At 41.6% G+C, this 18582-nt stretch overlaps 1 protein-coding gene across 5 annotated transcripts in view; it reads right to left on the bottom strand.

The window, feature by feature from the left end:
• Positions 1–647: 647 nt before the first annotated feature.
• Positions 648–18582, bottom strand: part of LOC111324551 (uncharacterized) — a 29259-nt gene continuing 11324 nt past the window's right edge. Inside the window, exons 3-10 of one of the 5 annotated variants that reach the window (XM_088743486.1) lie at positions 14411–14558; positions 6754–11453; positions 5999–6236; positions 5543–5619; positions 4915–5131; positions 3254–4566; positions 3074–3217; positions 648–1883 (exon numbers count right to left, since the gene is read on the bottom strand). In XM_088743486.1, the coding sequence (XP_088599612.1) occupies positions 3083–3217; positions 3254–4566; positions 4915–5131; positions 5543–5619; positions 5999–6236; positions 6754–11453; positions 14411–14558 (6828 nt within the window). In that variant the 3' untranslated portion in view covers positions 648–1883; positions 3074–3082. Of the gene's footprint in view, positions 1884–3073; positions 4567–4914; positions 5132–5542; positions 5620–5998; positions 6237–6753; positions 11454–14410; positions 14559–15050; positions 15156–16041; positions 16292–17850; positions 17990–18582 lie in introns of those variants that run through there. The other 4 variants (XM_022928147.2, XM_022928146.2, XM_022928148.2 and 1 more) reach the window with 4 other exon arrangements.

Genomic DNA, 18582 nt, shown 5'->3' with positions numbered 1-18582 from the left:
AATATTCAGATGGGTTTTTCTCGGTTCATAAAAGAGCTGTAGCTTTCACACTTGCACACAATACACAGCTAATCACGGTCTTTCTAACGAGCGATTAATCGTCCAGGAAATCCTCTTTCTTGCTGAGATATGGGCGTATTAATATTTAAACAATAGAAATTGGTTCATGAGCTTCCAAGGACTTTGAACAAACCCAACTTAAAGTGGTCTCTGTTTTGCTCATTAACGAAAATCTATTGTTTTTATACTCAGATGGGATTTTCTCTGCTGATAAAAGAGCTGTAGCTTTGACACTTGTACATAATACATAGCTAGCTACGCTCTTTCTAACGAGCTATTAATCGTCCGGGAAATCCTTTTTTCACGAAAGGGCTGTGAATTTGAAACTTGCAAAAACTGGACCGTTATCTAAGCTCTTACTTACAAGCTACTAGTTGTTCCGTAAATTCATATTTTTGCGAAGATATTAGTGCGTGAATGTTTTAACAAAGAAATTCCTTAATGAGCTCTTGGGGCTGCATAGAATAGCTTCCAACTCCACTTGTCTAAACACTTCGTGAACGGTTTTCAGTTGCAGTAATGTTAATAGAGAAAACTTTTCCCATAAACTATATAAAACGTTGCAAAAAGAAGAGTTTAGAGAAAAGTTTTGGAAAACCTGGAACTTTATTCATTGTACTAAAAATATACGCTAGGAGGTGAAATATGTACATTGTGGCTTTGAAATATATTTTATATATTATAAACCTCCCGTTTATGATTCTGAAATTACAAACATATGTACAAGATTTAGCTACAAATTTCATAAATAGCAACTCGAAAATACGCCAATCTCATCTCTACGAATTGACTGAGGTAAATATAGTACAGTGAGAATTTGGAAAATGGCACGCTTTCAGTATTCGGTTCTGACCTACAAAGATACAACGCATATAAATAAAAAGGTGGCAGAACACGTAGAAATCGACCGTCATAAACCACTTGATAATATCTATCTAGGGCTTGTCACAAATCTATATTATATAAAAGAGGCTAACCTTACTAAAAGGAAACATGTTGAGGTGACACGAAGAGAATGTTTGAGTCACGCAATGTCGCGTGACCAAAAATCATGTTTATTACAGGTTTCTTAGTTTTTTCGGCATGAGATCTAGACTTGATTCCTTTCAGTTTCAGCAAAAATTTCACAAATCAAGATTAACTGAACGATTACCTTGTAGATACGTCCAACGAGCGTATTCACCACAACATCTGAAATACTTTGTCGATACCTTTAAAAGCCGATGCATTGCAAGACTTTGCGCTATAGTAAAAGTGTCCTCATTCCCATGCTAAATTATGGGATAAATTAAGACCCTAAGGATGAAAATGCATTCACGAATAGGTGCATAGCGAGCTAGCCTGGGGCAGTTTTTTTCAAATAATTTTTTTTAAAACGTTACATAACACGTTTGGTCAAATAAAAAAGTCGTTTCCTTTAAAATTCAACGTACTTCTCTACTTTTTTCACGACCTATACCACACTCTGTCGTTACAAACTCGTCTGTGAAGAAGTTGATTATCGTACACAAACTTACATCTGATTTGACTGTTGACGTTTTCATAAATTTAGAAGTAAACAAAATAAAATGTACTTTAACGACTGGCAGAAAATTGATATTTCAACGTTACCTCTTGCTGAAAATTTTGAACAAATTTCAAGATACACGTCCCAAAATAGATAACTATGAATCAGTGCAACACTCGAAGGCTCGACACTGTTTTACAAGGTAGAGAACCAATGTGGTTCAGATCATTAGGAAACATTTTCTTGTTTGAGACACGAAATTGTTAAAAAAAATATTAGCTGCTGGTCCATATCAACCCGGGTAATAAGAGGTCCTCTGTGAAAATAAAAAATAAAAAAAACAGCAACATATCAATATAAGGTAATACTATGCTTGGCAAAGTAAAACTTTTGGCGCTGTAGTTCTTATCATATTCCCCGTTTCCGCTCCTCCCCACCCTCTCCTCCCCACCTACTTCTCCCCACCCACTCTTCCCTACCCACTCTTCCTTACCCACTCCTCCCCACCCGCTCCTCCCCACCCTCTCCCCCACCCACTCTTCCCTCCCAACTTCTCCCTACACAGCGACTACGATTGGAGCCTCGTTGTGGAGATTTGACAGTTAAACAAAACGGATCAATGCAAGTAATAGCCCATTTGCGAATTACCCTTAGCCTCATTTTCAAAACGAGTCCACGTGCTAATCCTTTCATAGGATAATAAGTTTTCATTCACATGCAAATTAAACTCATTTTCGCAAGAATGGTTGAGCACCAGGCCTCGTTTTGAAAATGAGGCCAAGGGTTATTCGCAAATGGGCTATTGAGCAACTGCTCACCCACCCCTCCCCCCTAACCCACCAACATTCAACTGATAACAAGTTAGAGTTACTGCTGGGTTAGGGAGGGGTACGTAAGTAGTTGCTAAGAAACTGACACAAAACGTACATTTTTTGTGTATTTGAAAAAGTCTCAGCAATAGCATTAACAACAACTAGAGGTCATCCTGTCATTCAGGGATGCAATATGAATTATTCCTCGAAACTGTTGTTGTTAGAATGAACGACGGAGAAAACCCTCAGCTAATGTCAATTATTTTACATCTACCTTCACAGTTCGCTGCCTCGTCTTAATGTTAGGAAGGATTCAGTAGGTGCAGTCTTTTTGTCATGCTACGTTTGTTGGTGGCGATGCTTGAACATTGCCGCACAACACGTCGGAGGGGTTCTCGAACACTTTTTATAATATCACTATATGTTTTGTGTGGATGATTCATTCGACATAATTTTGTGTTAAAGGCTGGTAAAGTGCTACAAATTCGACGGGTACCATCAAAATAGGCTTCTAATGTTTCCCTTCGAAAAAAACGAGCAGCTCCCAGTTGGCTTGTAAGCTCAGTTGGTAGAACGCTGCACCAGTTTCGCACAGGTAATGGGTTCAACTCCCGTACAAGCCTGAAGTTTATCAGACTTCAGGCTTGTACAAATTCTTAATTGTTAATTCTCAAGAAATTGTAAATATTCTTACCAGCCAGTGCTAGCAGGAGGAGGAGTGGAGATTAGCTAAGTTTGCCAAATGCTCTCGCCTCAGTCTCCTCTTTTCAGCTCCCGTATCCTTCATCTCAAGTAACTGCGGGGATGTTTTCTTGTTGGCCAGCGGTTGGGTCGGTTCACGTGTCATGTGATTATTCATTAAGGCAGCCGCTGCCCACTCTGCTTTAGTCTGACGAGACTCGTAGTCAGTACTATCTTGAGAGGACTGAGAGTCATCGTGAAACTTCTGCAGCGACTGTCTCCTCCCCTGTAGGGATTCTTTTCGTCCTTGTTGCATTTGGGCTGCAAGTTGATCGGCGTGATTTGTTTTTAACTCGCCATTTCTTAATGGTGCAGTCCGTTGATTTGAAGACCTCAGAGCATCATCGCTGACTGGTGAATCCACACTGGAAACTCTTAAGCGCCCTATTTGATTAACTTTATCATTTCCACCGATATCAATGGCAGTTACTACACGATGAGTTCTCAAGTCTGTACTACTCTTCGCCCAACGTCTGTCACGAGCATGCGTAGTTTCCTCCTCATCACTCGACCCATTCTCTCTCTGCCTTGGAATTGACTTCGATCGGCTATAAGGTCCGTTTTTAGAGACAGGTTCCTGGCTCTCGCTCCGACTCCTTCCCTGAGGCCTTCCTCGTTGATAGCCTTCCTCATTTAGGGACTCCCCTCGGTGTACCCTGTCCCCATTGATATAAGAAGCATCCGGTAGATACCCAGATATAGGCTTAGGTCTCGTACCATTAACACCCGGCTTGTGACTTTGATTCGGTGTACTCGCCACCACCTGTTTTTCAGTTCTTGCTTGATTTTCCTTAGCTCGACGTTGTTGTATCGGAAAAGCAACAACACTCCCCGTTGGATTGGAATTAGTTACCCTTGAGAGCGAAACACCATTTAAAATTGATTGTCTAGTATTTGACAGAGAGCTATCCTCCGTAAGATCGACAGTTTGCCGATTTGACGAATCCTTCCACGAGCGCTGACCGACAATGTCCGAGTAACTATCGACGTCTGAGTCGGATGGGTCGGCTACTGAAGAATTTCGCGTATGATCCACGACAGACGAGGTTGACTGTTGCTTGACGGCACTGCGCACGTGTCCGTTGAAACTTGAATAGGGGTTTACAGCGTTCGAATGATTCCTGTTTACAAGCAAAGGCTGTGATTTGGAGAGAGCGCGAAAGCTTCTTCTCTCGGCTTCCTCTACTGCTGCCGAGTTTATCGACTCGTTGGAAGGACGAGCCTCAGTTTTCACTGGCCTGGAGGTGATTGTAGTTTTGGAACCCTTACTAGAGCTCCTTAAATTGCTAACATCGTTGGAACTAAGGTCAAAATCTTTGGACTTTGTATCAAGATCCGAGTCGATAGAAGCTGATTTGAGTGATAAGTTGGAGATGACAGTCGAAGCGGAATGAACTTTAGACAGTTTAAAGGTAGGATCTTCCTTTTCTGCGGGATTTTCTGAATCTGAAAAAAAACAAAACAAAATAAGGTTGTGTTCATAGTAAGTTTCGCCTTTCTCGCAAGTATACTGACGGTGCATCTAAGGGTGCCAAACGTGAGACACCTAACCCTCCTAATTATCTGAAAGCGCAACATCCCCGTTCCGATTGACTAATAACAGCGCATGCTTTTCGGTAACCAATCACAGAGCATGTTTACAACGTTGTTTCCATACAACATGCCACGTTATTCTCTTGAGATGCAAGCCGTCCGCAAAAATGCCAGCTTGAAAATAAACCTGTTTAACAAGGCTTTCTTTGTTGCAAGATCAGCCGAGCACGTTGGTAAAATTACCATAACTTGTATGTTTACCTGTGAGAGCACACAAGGCCTGCACAGTGCATTGTACAGCGCGTCTGCTGTTGGCTTTGCCGGATCTGAGCATCACTTCATCTTTGCCCACACCAATCAGATCAAAGCCGAGAGAGGCCAACAGCTCGTGACAGCCAGACGTACGCCATAACTTAAGATTTAGGGGCACCTGTACATTGTTCATTCCTTGGGCGAAACATGACAAAACCTGGCTAAACTGTAACACAAAGAGAGGAAAAACAAACTCAATGTTTTCGTAAAACAAATAACAGCTTCAAGTCACACGTTGATATAAAATATGTTAATATAATATGCGTACTGACAAACTGACAAACGAAACACTTACAGGAAAGACACATTACCAACTGAACGTTATCTCACACAGTCGGCAAGATTTAGAACAGTTCTCAAAATTTCCTCTGGTCACAAACTGAAATTCCTCATCGAGAATACGCAGAAGTGAAGAATATTTCTTTTTCTCGTAAATTGCTTTTCGTTGTGAGCGCTCCTTTAGTTATGCCTATTTTCAGCCAATTGTTTGAGATGAGAACCTGCACGCAGCTTGGTGTTTTTAACGCAGGACGCTGTACTGCGCACATTGATCAGTAAAAAACTATTTTTGACTCACCAAAGCCACTAAAGCTGTGTTCACTGTGCGCGCATTCACGAGTTTGGCCAGCGCCTGCAGAGTGGTGGGACTCAATCCTGAGGGGAAAAAAAAATATCGAGTTTTTCAAGGAAAACTATTCACTTTATTGTCAAGTTTTCGAGGGAGAGGGTCAAAAGTTGAGTAGATCTTCTACGGCTGCTCTTACAAGAACGACCCTGACGTATCATTCTGTTGAAAGGGACACCACTCTACTGCTGGGTATAATCATTTAAACCCCTGGGGGATAGATGCCCCGTGAGAATAAAGCGTCCCCAACCATCGTCCTCCTCCCCTTCTAGAAAAAAAACACGAGAAAAAGTTCAAGAAAGCTTCTAAAAAAAAAAAAAGAGAGAGAGAGAGAGAGAGAGAAAAAGGGAACTTTTACAAAAAATTTATTATAAAAATAATCTTTGTTACCACCGAGTGTTAACTCACCCAGTAGAGCGTGTAGATGGTTACTTGCATCGGCCAGCTTGTCTGTCACTCCACTGGATACTGTTGGAAAGAAGACTGAGTCCGGAAGTCCGTTGGCGGCCTTCTGAAACCGGAAGCCAAGAAGCTTGAGCAATTCTCGCCAACCGCTGGCTCCCTTGACTTTAGCATTGATGCTTGCATCTGCTGTGTACATGGACGACCGCTGACCCGAGCGAATCCGTTGTTGCGCCTTGTCCACCTAAAGGCAAAGAGCGAATGAACGAGTGAGTTAGTTCACTGGAAGCACTTCACTGAAGGCCGAACAAAGGCATCAAGTTAGTTCACACGTCTTTGCATTTTGACTTTGAGAATGCATACATTCCTAATTCGTTCTCAATCTTAACACTACAACGATTCATAATGAAGAAATTCTAACGGTCACACACCTCTGAGTGCTGTTCCCACGAACGAGAGAAGCAGTAACAGAAACTCATAGGAAGCCTGATGAAATGTTGGAGGGGGTGGGGGTAGGGGACTTGTGGTGGACTAGCATCCCACCCAAGGGGGAGTAGTATTACTCCAAGTTGCTTCGTGTCAAGAAAACCGGGATAAGCCAGGCTGGGTAGGACACTGGGTTCGAGTACAGACTTAGACTATACTTACACTATATGCACACACAGAACTAATCTATTGATCATTATGGTCGTTTGTCAGGACAATACAAGGCCCAAATGACAAACACGTTACTTTGTTGGGGAGTACAAAGTTTCACGTACCAGATGAACAAGGACTTTCAGTGCATCTCGGCAATTCACAGGATTGTCCAACAGTTTGGAAATAGCGCTACTCATTAGTGCTTCTTTATTCGTCAGAGCTGTGTCTCCACCAACAAGGATAAATCCAGCCCAGTTTGACGGATGTGAAAACTGCTTTGTTCCCTGAACTACTTGCATGGCCTGACACAAAGACTGACTTGCCATCATTCCTTGAAGGAGTCCGCCGTAGAACGCTTTCAGCAGTAACTTACACGCCAGGTCTGGGACAGGCCACAGGGCAACCAACAAACTCTGTGCTCCAGCCGACAAAAACGATCTCGTTAATCCAATCACACCATCCGATGTTATCCGATTGCGCGACGAGTGGTTGTGCGCGGCGCCAATGACAACGAGTTTTGCCGATAATTTCTGGTCTAAGATATCGGCTGCTGTGAGAAGGAATTCAGACAAAGCCGGTGCCTCGTCAGGACTCATGTCACCAAGAAAGTCCAGACTCGCTCTCTCAGGTGATCCTGCAGGCGCGACCGATTTGTCATCGGAATTTTGAGGCGAAAGAATAAGAGACGATAGTTTCCACGAGACATGAGTGGCAAAATGAATGCACTCCGCTTTCGGTAGCTTTCGGACGACTTCGCTCTTGGTCGCAACACCGCCGAGTAGCGGTTTCGTGTTGAAGAGTTCAGCCACGATCTTAGCTTCGTGTTCAGCGCTCGGGTTCGATTCCCATTGTCCGAACGTCGTCGGGACCTTCGGGTTTCCGATGACCGTTACCGAAGATGTATCGAGTCCACTCTTCCTCAACATAAGTGTTTTGATGTTCGAGGCGAGAGCTTGTAGTGAAGGAACAATGATAAGTCTAAACCGACGGAAAAGATATTCTTTAGAAAGGCTCCCTTTTAAAACAGGGAACGGAACCAGGTACAGATCACCTTGAAGAACCAACGCAAGTTCGGAATCTTCGCTTTCGAAGGACGAAGAAGCAGGTAGAGCATCCTCCATGGGAGCAATCAAGAGTTCGTACAAAGCACGAAGCGGTGGCTTCCCCGACCAGCCGAGTTTCTTGTTACTACTTCTTACCCCATTCAATTTTCGGACGTTCTTCGCCGACAGGAAGCTACTTCTCGGATTTGACCGGAAACTGTGACCGCCAAGTGACAAAGACGACACGCTTATGGTATCATCATCATCCCCTGACATGTATGACAAAGGGCTCGCACTGAAAACACTGTCTCGTTCCCAGGTGTCGTCAACTTCACTCTCGGACAAGCTGGTTGTACGGTTCAAGTTTAAATGCGGTTCAACTCCAAGAGCGTCCCGTACTTGGGTGATGTACGAATCTAACAGAGTAGAGGTGTGCGAGTAAGCTGCGCTGCTACTTTGATCTAAATCAACTGAAATCTCGTTGTCATGGTCTCCATCCGAGAGAAGAGAGTCGTGAAACTTCACAATACCTTTGTTCGGAGTAATGAGCCAGCTGTACAAGTGTCCTGCGGCTATGGAATAGTACAACACACTTGCCTTTTGACTGCGTACCAAGTCTGTAATTTGTTCAGGTGTCGTCAACGTATTTTCCAAATACTTAGGAATCCCGTTCTCTGATCGATTTTTTCCCTGCCGTTCTTGAAGCAAATCGATAAAATCTCGGGTCCGACTTCGCTCGGCGACTGCCAACGCCTCCTTGTGGTTGCCCATAGTGACTAAAACTCGCTGTAAAACTTGGTAAGTCGCAGCTTGAAGCTCATACAAAGACAATTTATACTCGCCATTACTAATACTTTCTTCGCGCAATTTCTCCAATAATTCCGCCGCGCGGAAAAGATGAAACTGCGATGCGTCTAGCTGATTGTCAGCCAAATGTGACAAACCTAATCGATGACGTATTCGTGCCTCGTCTTCACTCCTCCCAAGAGCCTCCACGATCGCAAGGCCTTTGTTGAGGTATGAAATAGCCTGGGAATAGTTTACCAGGGCATGATGCGTTCTTCCCAGTGAACTGTACGCCTGCGCTTTCGCTGCTTTGTCGTTCATTTGCGAGGCGATGTTTAGATGTTGGCCTTGGTAGATTGCCGCTTGTTCGTAATTTCCGAGAATTTCGTGCGTCATTCCGAGATGAAACGACGCCCGGCCGCGGCGGCCGAGATCTCGTTGTTTTTCGGCGACTGTCATCTCTTGTTCGTGTAGTTTCAACGCCTTTTCGTACTCCCCCATCTTCTGATTCACGAGCCCCAGTCCACAGAGGGCGTCTCCTTCATTAATGGTATCATTACACTCCCTCGCCAAGGACAACTGTTGCTCGAAGCATGCAAGCGCTTGCTCGTAGTTGCCAAGAATCTTGTGCATGTTTCCCAACTCGCAGTAAGCTGTTCCTTTGGAATGAAAATCAGTCAACTCGTGCGCAACGACTAATCTCTTCTCGAAACACACCAGAGCCTGTTGCAGATTTCCCATTGTCCTGTGCGTGTTCCCTAGTCCGCGGTAGGCCTTATCCTGGTCAGCAGCACTCTCCATTTGCTGCCCAGCAGCAAGATATTTTTCGTAACACTTCACGGCTTCTTCATGGTCTCCCAGCACGTGGTAACATTCACCTAAATTCCCGTATGCACGGCCGCTTTCAAGTACGGCACCTGTGACCTGTTCCAACGTGGCGATCTGCTTTTCAAAAAATCCCAGCGCCTCTTGATAATCTTCAGTGTTCATTTTTGTGATTCCCAGGTTACCACAAGCTTCTGCTTGTAGAATACAGTCATCAAGTTCATTGGCAATGGAAAGCTCTTCAGAATAGGACGTTAAAGCATCGTGATACTGTTGTAAGCTGCTGTGAACTGAGCCGAGATTGCTTAACGCCTTACAAATACCAACAGAATCATGCGCAGTTCTCCTGAATTCTAACTCCCTTTGGAAGCAGGCCAACGCCCTTTCAAAATCACGCGCAGTCCGAAAAGCGCTACCCAAGGCTCCGTGCGCTTCGCTCTCCAGAGCAGTATCCTGCGCTTTCTTGGCGACTTGTAGCTGTTCCTGGAAGAACCGTATTCCCTGATTTGTGTTACCCAGCGTCACATAAATATCACCAATGTTTCCGCAAGCTTTAAATTCGCCTTGGACTTGCATGGCCTCCTGTGAAACGGTTAGGAATTCTTTTTGACACTCCAGCGCTTTATCCTGTACGCCGATTGCACTGTAGGCCAGTCCTAGATTACAATACGCACGTCCTAAGCTTGTCCTGTCTTCCAGATCTTTCGCTATTTCAATGTTTCTCTCGTAGTAGGGTACTGCATCTAAGTGATTGCCCAACGAATAATGAGCAAATCCCAGATTGTGACAAGCTTTGCATTCGCCTACACGATCCCGCATATGTCTCGCGACGGACAAAAAGTTTTCGTAAAAAGGAATAGCTTTTGTGAAATTTCCGCAAGAACTGTAGTAATTCCCCAAATTACTCAGAGCGATGGCTTCATTTGACTGATCACCGATTTCTTGCGAAATAATTAGATGTTGTTGATAATGTTTCAAAGACTTGTCCAGACTTCCAATCGCTTGATAAGCCACTGCAAGATTTCCATGCGTGCAGGCTTCTGACGGCCGATCGTTCACTTCTTTAGAAATCATCAGTTCTTGCTTATGAAACTTAATAGCCTGTTCATACCTAGCGCAAGCGCTGTAAGCGCAGCCCATATTCCCATAGGCTCGCCCCTGTCCCGCTCGGTCCTCTAACTCCTTGCAAATAGCCAGGTGTTTTTTGTGGAGCTTTAGGGCTTGTCCGTAAAGCCCCCTCTGCTGAAAAATAACTCCCAGATTGGAAAGCGCTCTCCCCTCGGTCGCTCGATCTTTGAGTTTTATCGCCAAAGCAAGTTGATATTCGTGAAAAGATACTGCCTGTTCTAAGTCACCTTTGCATCTCAGAGCATGTCCTAGACCAGCATAAGCTCGCGCTTCCATAAAAGAATCTTTGGTCTTCTTCGCCACGTCCAGGACCTGCTTGTGAAATTGGATCGCTTTGTCGAAGTCTCTCTTGTAATGGAAAGCACTTCCTAAGTTGCTGTACGCCCGACCTTCTTCTGCCTTGTCTCCCAGCTCAACCGCAATTTTCAAATGTTCTTGGTGATATTTTATCGCGTTGTCATAATCCGATAACAAGACATGTACAGCGCCGATGTTTCCGAGTTCTCTCGCTTCGCCTTGCTTGTCTTTCAACTCCTTATAGATTTGCATTGATTGTTTATGACTCGAAATAGCATTTGTGTAATCAGACATCGAGACATATGTATGCCCTAGAGAACTCAAGGCACTAGCAGCTGTTTTACGATCTTTAATTGTCAAAGCAAGATCTAGTTGGCTTTTCTGATGTTCCACAGCTTCTTTGTACATTCTCTGTGAGTAATACGCCCCTCCTAGATTGCCATAAGCTCTGCACTCGCCGCCTTTGTCGTTCAAAGACTGTGACGTTTCTAGATCTTGTCTCATGTATTCCATCGCCTTCTTAACATTTCCAAGTTTCCAATAAGCTGTACTAAGGGCCGAGATGACAGAACCACGGAGACGTAATCCGCAAGTCCCAACTTTCAAAGCAGCCTCGAGGCAATCTATAGCTGCAGTTACATGTCCGACAGAGAGAAGTTCCTGTCCGATAACTGATATCATTACAAAGGCGCTCTTGTCAAGTTTCATGCCTTTAAGCTGGTTGTAGATTGGCTCGAGAGTAGCTGTGAAGACAGAAAAACAAAAAAACACTAAGATATAGTGCACTTAATTCTCGCAACTTGGATTACAACAAAATTACGGCAGTACTTTGGGAGAACTACTTCTCTGAGCTTGCGTCTGGCAAGGTCAACACCGAGTAAGGCGATGAGAGTAAGAGAGGCGTCTTTTCATTACGTTTAACATTCATTGTGGTTTTTGATGAATGTTTACGACTAAACCAGATGTGGCGAATGTTGGCTTCGCGGCCAAATCAACTGCGAATTCCGACACTAATTTATTAGAGGTCAATAAAACTAGTATTGCATGGGTAAACAGTCTTCGAAATGGTGTAGGCGTAAGTCATGCATCCTTTAACTGAGGCCCCTTCATCTCTAAATGTATGGGTTTTCATTTGAAAATACGTACTACATGATTCCACCTTTTTGCCTCAATCACTTGGATGAAAACGGAGAATGATTCAAAAGTGAAACAATTTGTCAACGTATCTTTTTGGACACGCTCCATTTCTAGTGCGGACAGGTGAAAAGGGTGACGAAAAAAGCATCCCATACGGCCGGCAGCAATTAGGGCGAAAACGCATGGCATGCAAATTTTCAGTGTCAAGAGATGAAAAGAAAGCGACAACAACAACTTGGCGACAATATTTTCTTTCGTTTCGGCTGAGACGAAAACAGATCCCTTTAAAAACAAATTAGTGATGTCGGGGCCGTAAGTTCGACAGTTGAACATGTCTTCTAAGAAACAAAGGGAAGGGTAACGGAACCGATAGTGAAGTATCTCAAGGATTAAGATAGCGTATCTTGGGAAAATCTCTTCAACTTTTGAGCATCTTACTGACTTAAACAACAACTTCTTGCCGGATTACACTGAATATTATTAAACAATCGCATGTTTTTTCCTACCGATTTGCGCAAAAGCAAACACAAAAAAGAGCTGTGATGCCCAGTATTTTTCGGCCTTTTTTGTAAGTAATGTTTTTCTTCTCAGTGAGGTCTAAGTATTGACAGATGTAGTAATGTATATTTCGGCATAGTAAAGTAGGTTTTTTTTTAAGTACCTCTAAGAGCACATATCAAAAAAATCGCCATTTATTATATGTGCTCAACTGACATGAAGTCACGTAGACGTTTGTTGTGCCGAAAGAATACGCTTGATAAAGACTTGATCGTATGACAAATCAATAACTATTCTCAGCAAATTTCTACGGCGTAGATTTTGCATTTAGTTCAAGAATAAAACAACGAACAATTTCTGCCAGCTTTGAACGCTTCTGTCCATGTTTTATTCCACGAGACAAGTGATTCCATAGCGACTACTGATATTTTTTACACGATTAGTGGAATTTACGCTTTAATTAGTTCAATGATCGTCTATGTCTTCTCCATCAGACACCGTTTCAAATTCACACAAGATGACTTTAAGATCCATTTTCACTCAGAGGGGCATACAACGGACCTTTCCACAATATTGTGTACCACAGCTTCTCAGAAATTGTAAAGAAATGAAGAGTTTTGCTGAACAAGACTCCTTTACCAGTGAGCGCCAGAATGACCTTAAGAGCGCAAGGGCAGAACTGTCGTCCTGAAATCCTATCCTCGTTCAAGGTGTCCCTATGATTCTTCCTGTTGGCGCACTTGCCGTTATAAGCGGATTAGAGAAACGGATAAAGGACCATCTCTAGGTCAGACGAAAGGTTACGAGATAAGACACAAGACTGGAAAAGGCGTCTGTTCTCACGATTTTCAAGGAAATACTCAGAAGAGTCTGAAATGAAAACACCTCTGAGAATTTAAAAAACAACTGTGTGCTATTATTGTAATTTTCAGTGTTGCATTGCTCCTACAAGCCTTAGAACTAATCGTATTGCAATCTTTTGCAACGGAATACCTATGGATTAAAGGATTTTGGTATTTAATTTCAGTCGCGTGAAGGCACAATAATCTACTCTTGGGGCAAATATTTGTGGTTTTGATTTATGGATCGTGTTCGTCAGTACTGCAATTTCTTAACAGGGATGTTTCGTTTTCTGTTCCATACTTTTTAATGCAAAATTTAGGCCGGGCTGACGAATATTGTTTTTCGAGCAAGGAACTTTGTCATGACTGCGCTCGTTCCATCGGGGCCTGGGAAATACTTCCTATGGTGAATCACACGGGATTGCTCCGCCCGAAGAGGGACCTTTTTTCGGAGTTTAGGCAATATAGTTTATAAATGGCAGAGGTCAGTGTTTGAGGGGGACTAAACGCTAATGTACACCCTTTTTTTTCCTTTAATTTTTATAACAACCTTTTTATGAGAACATTCAAGCTGAGATTAACCAACATTTTAAGAACAAACTAAGACGTTGTTCCTCCGTTGGCACAGAGCCGCCATGTTCCGCCGTTGGCACAGAGCCGCTATGTTCCGCCGTTGGAACATAGCCGCCAGACTGAGAGCCAGTTGAGAACTGCTCATTTTTTTTTTTTTTTTTTGGTGAGAAGTATGAATAAAGGTAAAAAAATGTAAAAACTGTGGTCTAAAAGGACAGTCAACTCAAATAATTAGAGGCAATGCCACGATACGCTGAAAAAAAAACAACAAAATTTGTAGTCGACCTTAGTCTGGTCACGTCCGAAACGAGTAATTACCAAACATCTTTAAGAACATATTAACAGAAAATAAAATAAGAACGTTCAACCAAAAACAACACCAAATTAGATGTTCTTAAAAAAAAAAAAAAAAAAAAAAAAAAAAAAAAAAGAGTGTATTGGAGTTAGGAATGTCTCAGTTGTTAACTGAAGCGCTTATGTCTTCAGGTTCCTGTCCTATCACGAACTGCAAGCAAGTAGATTTATGAAAGTGTTGCTATGGAACTCGGAGCGAACACATTTTCGGAAACACTTTGTCCCTCTTTTCGCTCCACGGGGTCTAGTTGCATATTCATAAATACTCTTGTGAGTTCTTGAAATACGATATTTACCTCTCAGTGGGGACTTCATCGCGGCTTCAGTCAGAGAGTTCAGCAGTTGAGGGCTTTTATCATCCTGCGCAAGCGCAGACGCAAAGGCTCCAAGGGCATCCGCATGCCGACCCAGGCACTGTAGCGCCACTCCTTGACGGTAATAGGCCTGGAAACGACAACAATACGTCAGACACAATGGGCGTTACAGAGGCGTTTTCTTTTAAAATATGACTTCAAAAGACGCTACTTGTTAAAAAGGAATAGTAGTTAAATCAAAATCAAGCAGAATAACGCAATGAATTCTAAGTTGCCGTAGGTCCTATTCCTCCACAAATTATTTTAAATGTGCGATCTTTGACTTGTGGAAATAAAAAGCGAGAGTTACGGACACCTTTCCATCCCTGTTGACTGTATTACAACATTTCCTTAATTCTGATCTTCTAAAAGCATCGTTCATCTTATTTCATGCTCGAACAGACCCCAACACGCAAAAAAACTGACGAAATAAAAGAACTACGTATCAAAAATTCGCAACTTCCGTTGTAAATAAATCTCACTTTGAACAAAACTCTTAAGATGACCCTTTCGTGATTCAGCAAGATTCACTTTTGATAAAAATCTCTTCGTAGAAACTTATTAGGAGTGTACCAACACAAACCTGGACTTCCATTTCATCAGAATACCACCAAAGTTGATTTAACGTTGCCCTTAGCAGACTAAAGCCTTGCATAGATTTGCGCTCTAAGCGACATTACATCACGAAAACTGATGCGCATTTGCACTGGAGTAATGGAATATTTATTAGCTAAATATAACATTGCATTATCCGCATAACCTGCCACCCAAACTGCTAAGAGATAAGCCGGGAAATTTTAATTAAATTTTCGCTTTTGTTGACATACAAGCAACGAAGGAAAACACAGCATAACTAGACATGTTTATATTTCATGCTTGAGTCTCCCAGTTGGTAAATTTTGTCACTACTTATAGAAGTTTACTTTTTATTTCCTTCCTGTACCGCGAACTTCTGTGGTAAGTGACAACCTAATCATACAGACACAAAGTAAAAGGCACTTTGCTGAAGAAGATATTAATTTTCAACGAGAAATAACAATTCCACTAAATTTTATTCAGTGGATCTTTCCCTACACCCGTTGCACAAAAAATCTCGAAAGTTCTCTCAAAGAAGCTAAGGATTTGTCTAGAAACTACATAAATACAACGATCAATGTCATAACTGAACCAAGACGGAGAGATTCTGAAATGTTCTTATTCCGGAGATAGGAAATACTGCACGATTTGGCTTCCGCTGGTATCACTTACGCGTAAACATTGTAAGATCGTGTATCAAAACATCGCACAGGAAAACACAGACGAGAAGAAAGCACATATTATAATTTCCATCAAGCTCGAAATAATTCCTGATTATAAACTAGTTGCACGTTTAAGAACATAATGAAAGCAGCAGTTGTTTAGAAATTGACTGTCTTCAATCAATTATCGTTACTAATCTACTAAATACCATTTAATAGACTTCGCGAGGAAAGCCATTTATAAGTGGGGCGAGATTATAAGGCGAGTAGGTATCTAAGAATTCAAAAATATAAAGGTTTGTCTGCAATTTCATAACCTGAAATTCCAATTCTTACCTGAAGTGCGATAAACAAAGGATCCTCATTCATAACCTCCCATGCTTTTTGTTCACATAGAAACCGAATAACTAACGAAATATATCTCATAACTTTCCATCAAAAGGGAATAAATCTGATAGATATGAGGAATCTTGCTTTTTTTTTTTACATCGAGCGCGATAAGATTCATGCTACTGGATAGAAGTGTGGACGCGTGCAAATAAAAATAAAAGCAATATTTTAATGATCAAAATTCAACTCATTCCGTATTCTGGTAGCGTCCTAACTTTTCTGACAGAAAAACTTCAGTGATATTGAAGTAGTGACAATGAAACGGCGCCAAATTTCAGATATTGCACTTGGTTTAATGGCCATTACGATAGGACAAATGCAATATTACTGGCTAAAAATACGTCCACGAACAACAGAACTGGAAAAACATTCAGTGTGTTTGCAGAAAAGAATAATGAATCTTGAAACTAAGTTTAAAATTCACCAGAATGAAACAGATCCCCTTACTTTTTCAAATGCGACTTCCAAAGTTTGATCATAAATAATTGCGTGCGGTTCATATATCTTTAATTAATTGATATTGTATAAAAGCTCACGGGTTTTTTAAGAACACTAATTCTTCAGTTGAATTCAATTCAAAGTTACCTACATCATATAACTATAGCGAAGTTCATTTACGATTAAACCTGAAATGTTTCTGTTCAGTATTTCTAAAAAAATAGTCATATTCAGTAAATGGAGAGATTTGTCACCGTCGATAGACCACCTTACACAAATTTCGTCTAATTTTCAAGATACCACTAAAATTCTTCTAACTAGGAGCACAAACAAAAATACAAAAAAACACTCGATGTTTTTACTTCTATGCAATTTAAAAACACTCTAAACAGCTTCCAAGAGTCCTTAACGGTAAAAGTTGCCTGAAAAAGATCGGTTACCCGCAACTATTTATGTCAAAATATTTACAGAGTTCATATCCCCCTTAGTTATTGAACAAGACAAAACATTTAAAAGCATTCCAAGTCAAGACTTTGAATTTGCTGCCCGGAAATTTTGAGAACACAGTACTTGAAATGAACAATGTTCATTCACGTGAATAGTAATTGTACAATACGGATAAAATGCAGACAATAGCGACTCTACCTAACGTATCAAAATTTCCATAATTCAATTTTGCTATCATTTCACTGGCATCAAGTAGTAACAATGTAGGAATGTAAAAAAAAAATCATACTTACACCAAATACAAATGTAAAAAATCGAAGGAAAAAAAAGACTCTTAGAGGCCACTTACACCGATGGAAATTTTAAAATATGTAGAATAAAATTGTATTTTGAGACAGCATGACATTTTCAGTCGGCATTTCAAATGAACTGAGGTCAGCAGTAGTTTCATGGTGAACGAAATTGTGGTGAGTTCCCAAATTTCTACAACGATTTCCTTGTATAATCTGTGGGGCAGTAAAAAGGTTACCTTCACACTTTCGTTTGCACCCAGCAAAGAATTCACAAAAACATTTTAAATAATTCAGTGGAAACGTAACACCTAGTCACGATGCTTAAATTGAATTTCTAAGAATCTAAGCAAGGACACAGTTGAAAATCAGTTTTGGGGAAGCCATTACAAAAGAAAAATATCCTTCGTTATGCTAGTCTGTGGTAAAATCCAAAAAGGTTTACCTTAATCGATAATCATTGAAGACAAGTTTCTTTTTCATGGGTTATTTACATCTTGCTTGTAATGAGCTACGTTACGCCTTTATTGCACGAAACCTCTAATGAGAGACACTTTAAACTGCCTTTGTTTTGACTTACCCAACTATTAACACCAAAAACATATCCATGATCATCGCGTTTCAACGAAGGAACTCTGTTCTTCTTCACGAAAGCATGTCGTTTCATTTCATGGCGCTTTGATCGCAGATCTTCCAGTCACTACATGTGTTCGAATTACTGCGTGAACTTTGAAGCCAGAAAATTCGAAACAATATGGCTACAACGGTAAGTTATTCGTCGTTGCGTACCTACGATAGATTCCTCAACGAGTCACTAATATGTGTGGTTTTTTGGCTCTCGAGTTCGAGTAATTTGCGGTACCAACTTAAAATATCCAAGCTTTGTCACTCCGAGCCCTTCAGTGAAACTCGTTGTCCTCGACTTTGCTGTCGAAGTAAGCTTTCACTACATCCACCAAGGATAGCCAAGATGATATTCCTTTTCGCAAACCTCTCGTGTAATAAGAATTAACTCAATTGATTGTACTCGTCGTTTCTATCTTTATCGTACGGAGAAGAATAACGCCATGACTCGGAGCTTGTATTTACAGGTCCTCTCAACCGTCGACTCAATCAACTCTCAACTCTTCAAAGACAGTTGCTGTTGAAAACTTGAAGTAAAATTCTAATTTTCCCGTCAACACTTCGTCCTTAACGCAGGCAGGTCGATTGAGGCGTTAAAACAGAGGTGATAGAGCGCCTAGCTACAACGAGTAAGATCAACCACAATTCATTTGAATACGCTCTAGTTTAAACAACCAAATCCGCATGG

The sequence above is a fragment of the Stylophora pistillata genome, chromosome 13, assembly GCF_964205215.1.
Source record: "Stylophora pistillata chromosome 13, jaStyPist1.2, whole genome shotgun sequence".
NCBI lineage: Eukaryota > Metazoa > Cnidaria > Anthozoa > Scleractinia > Pocilloporidae > Stylophora > Stylophora pistillata.
Note: the sequence above shows the minus strand (reverse complement) of the source record. Positions and strands in the feature narration are given on the sequence as shown.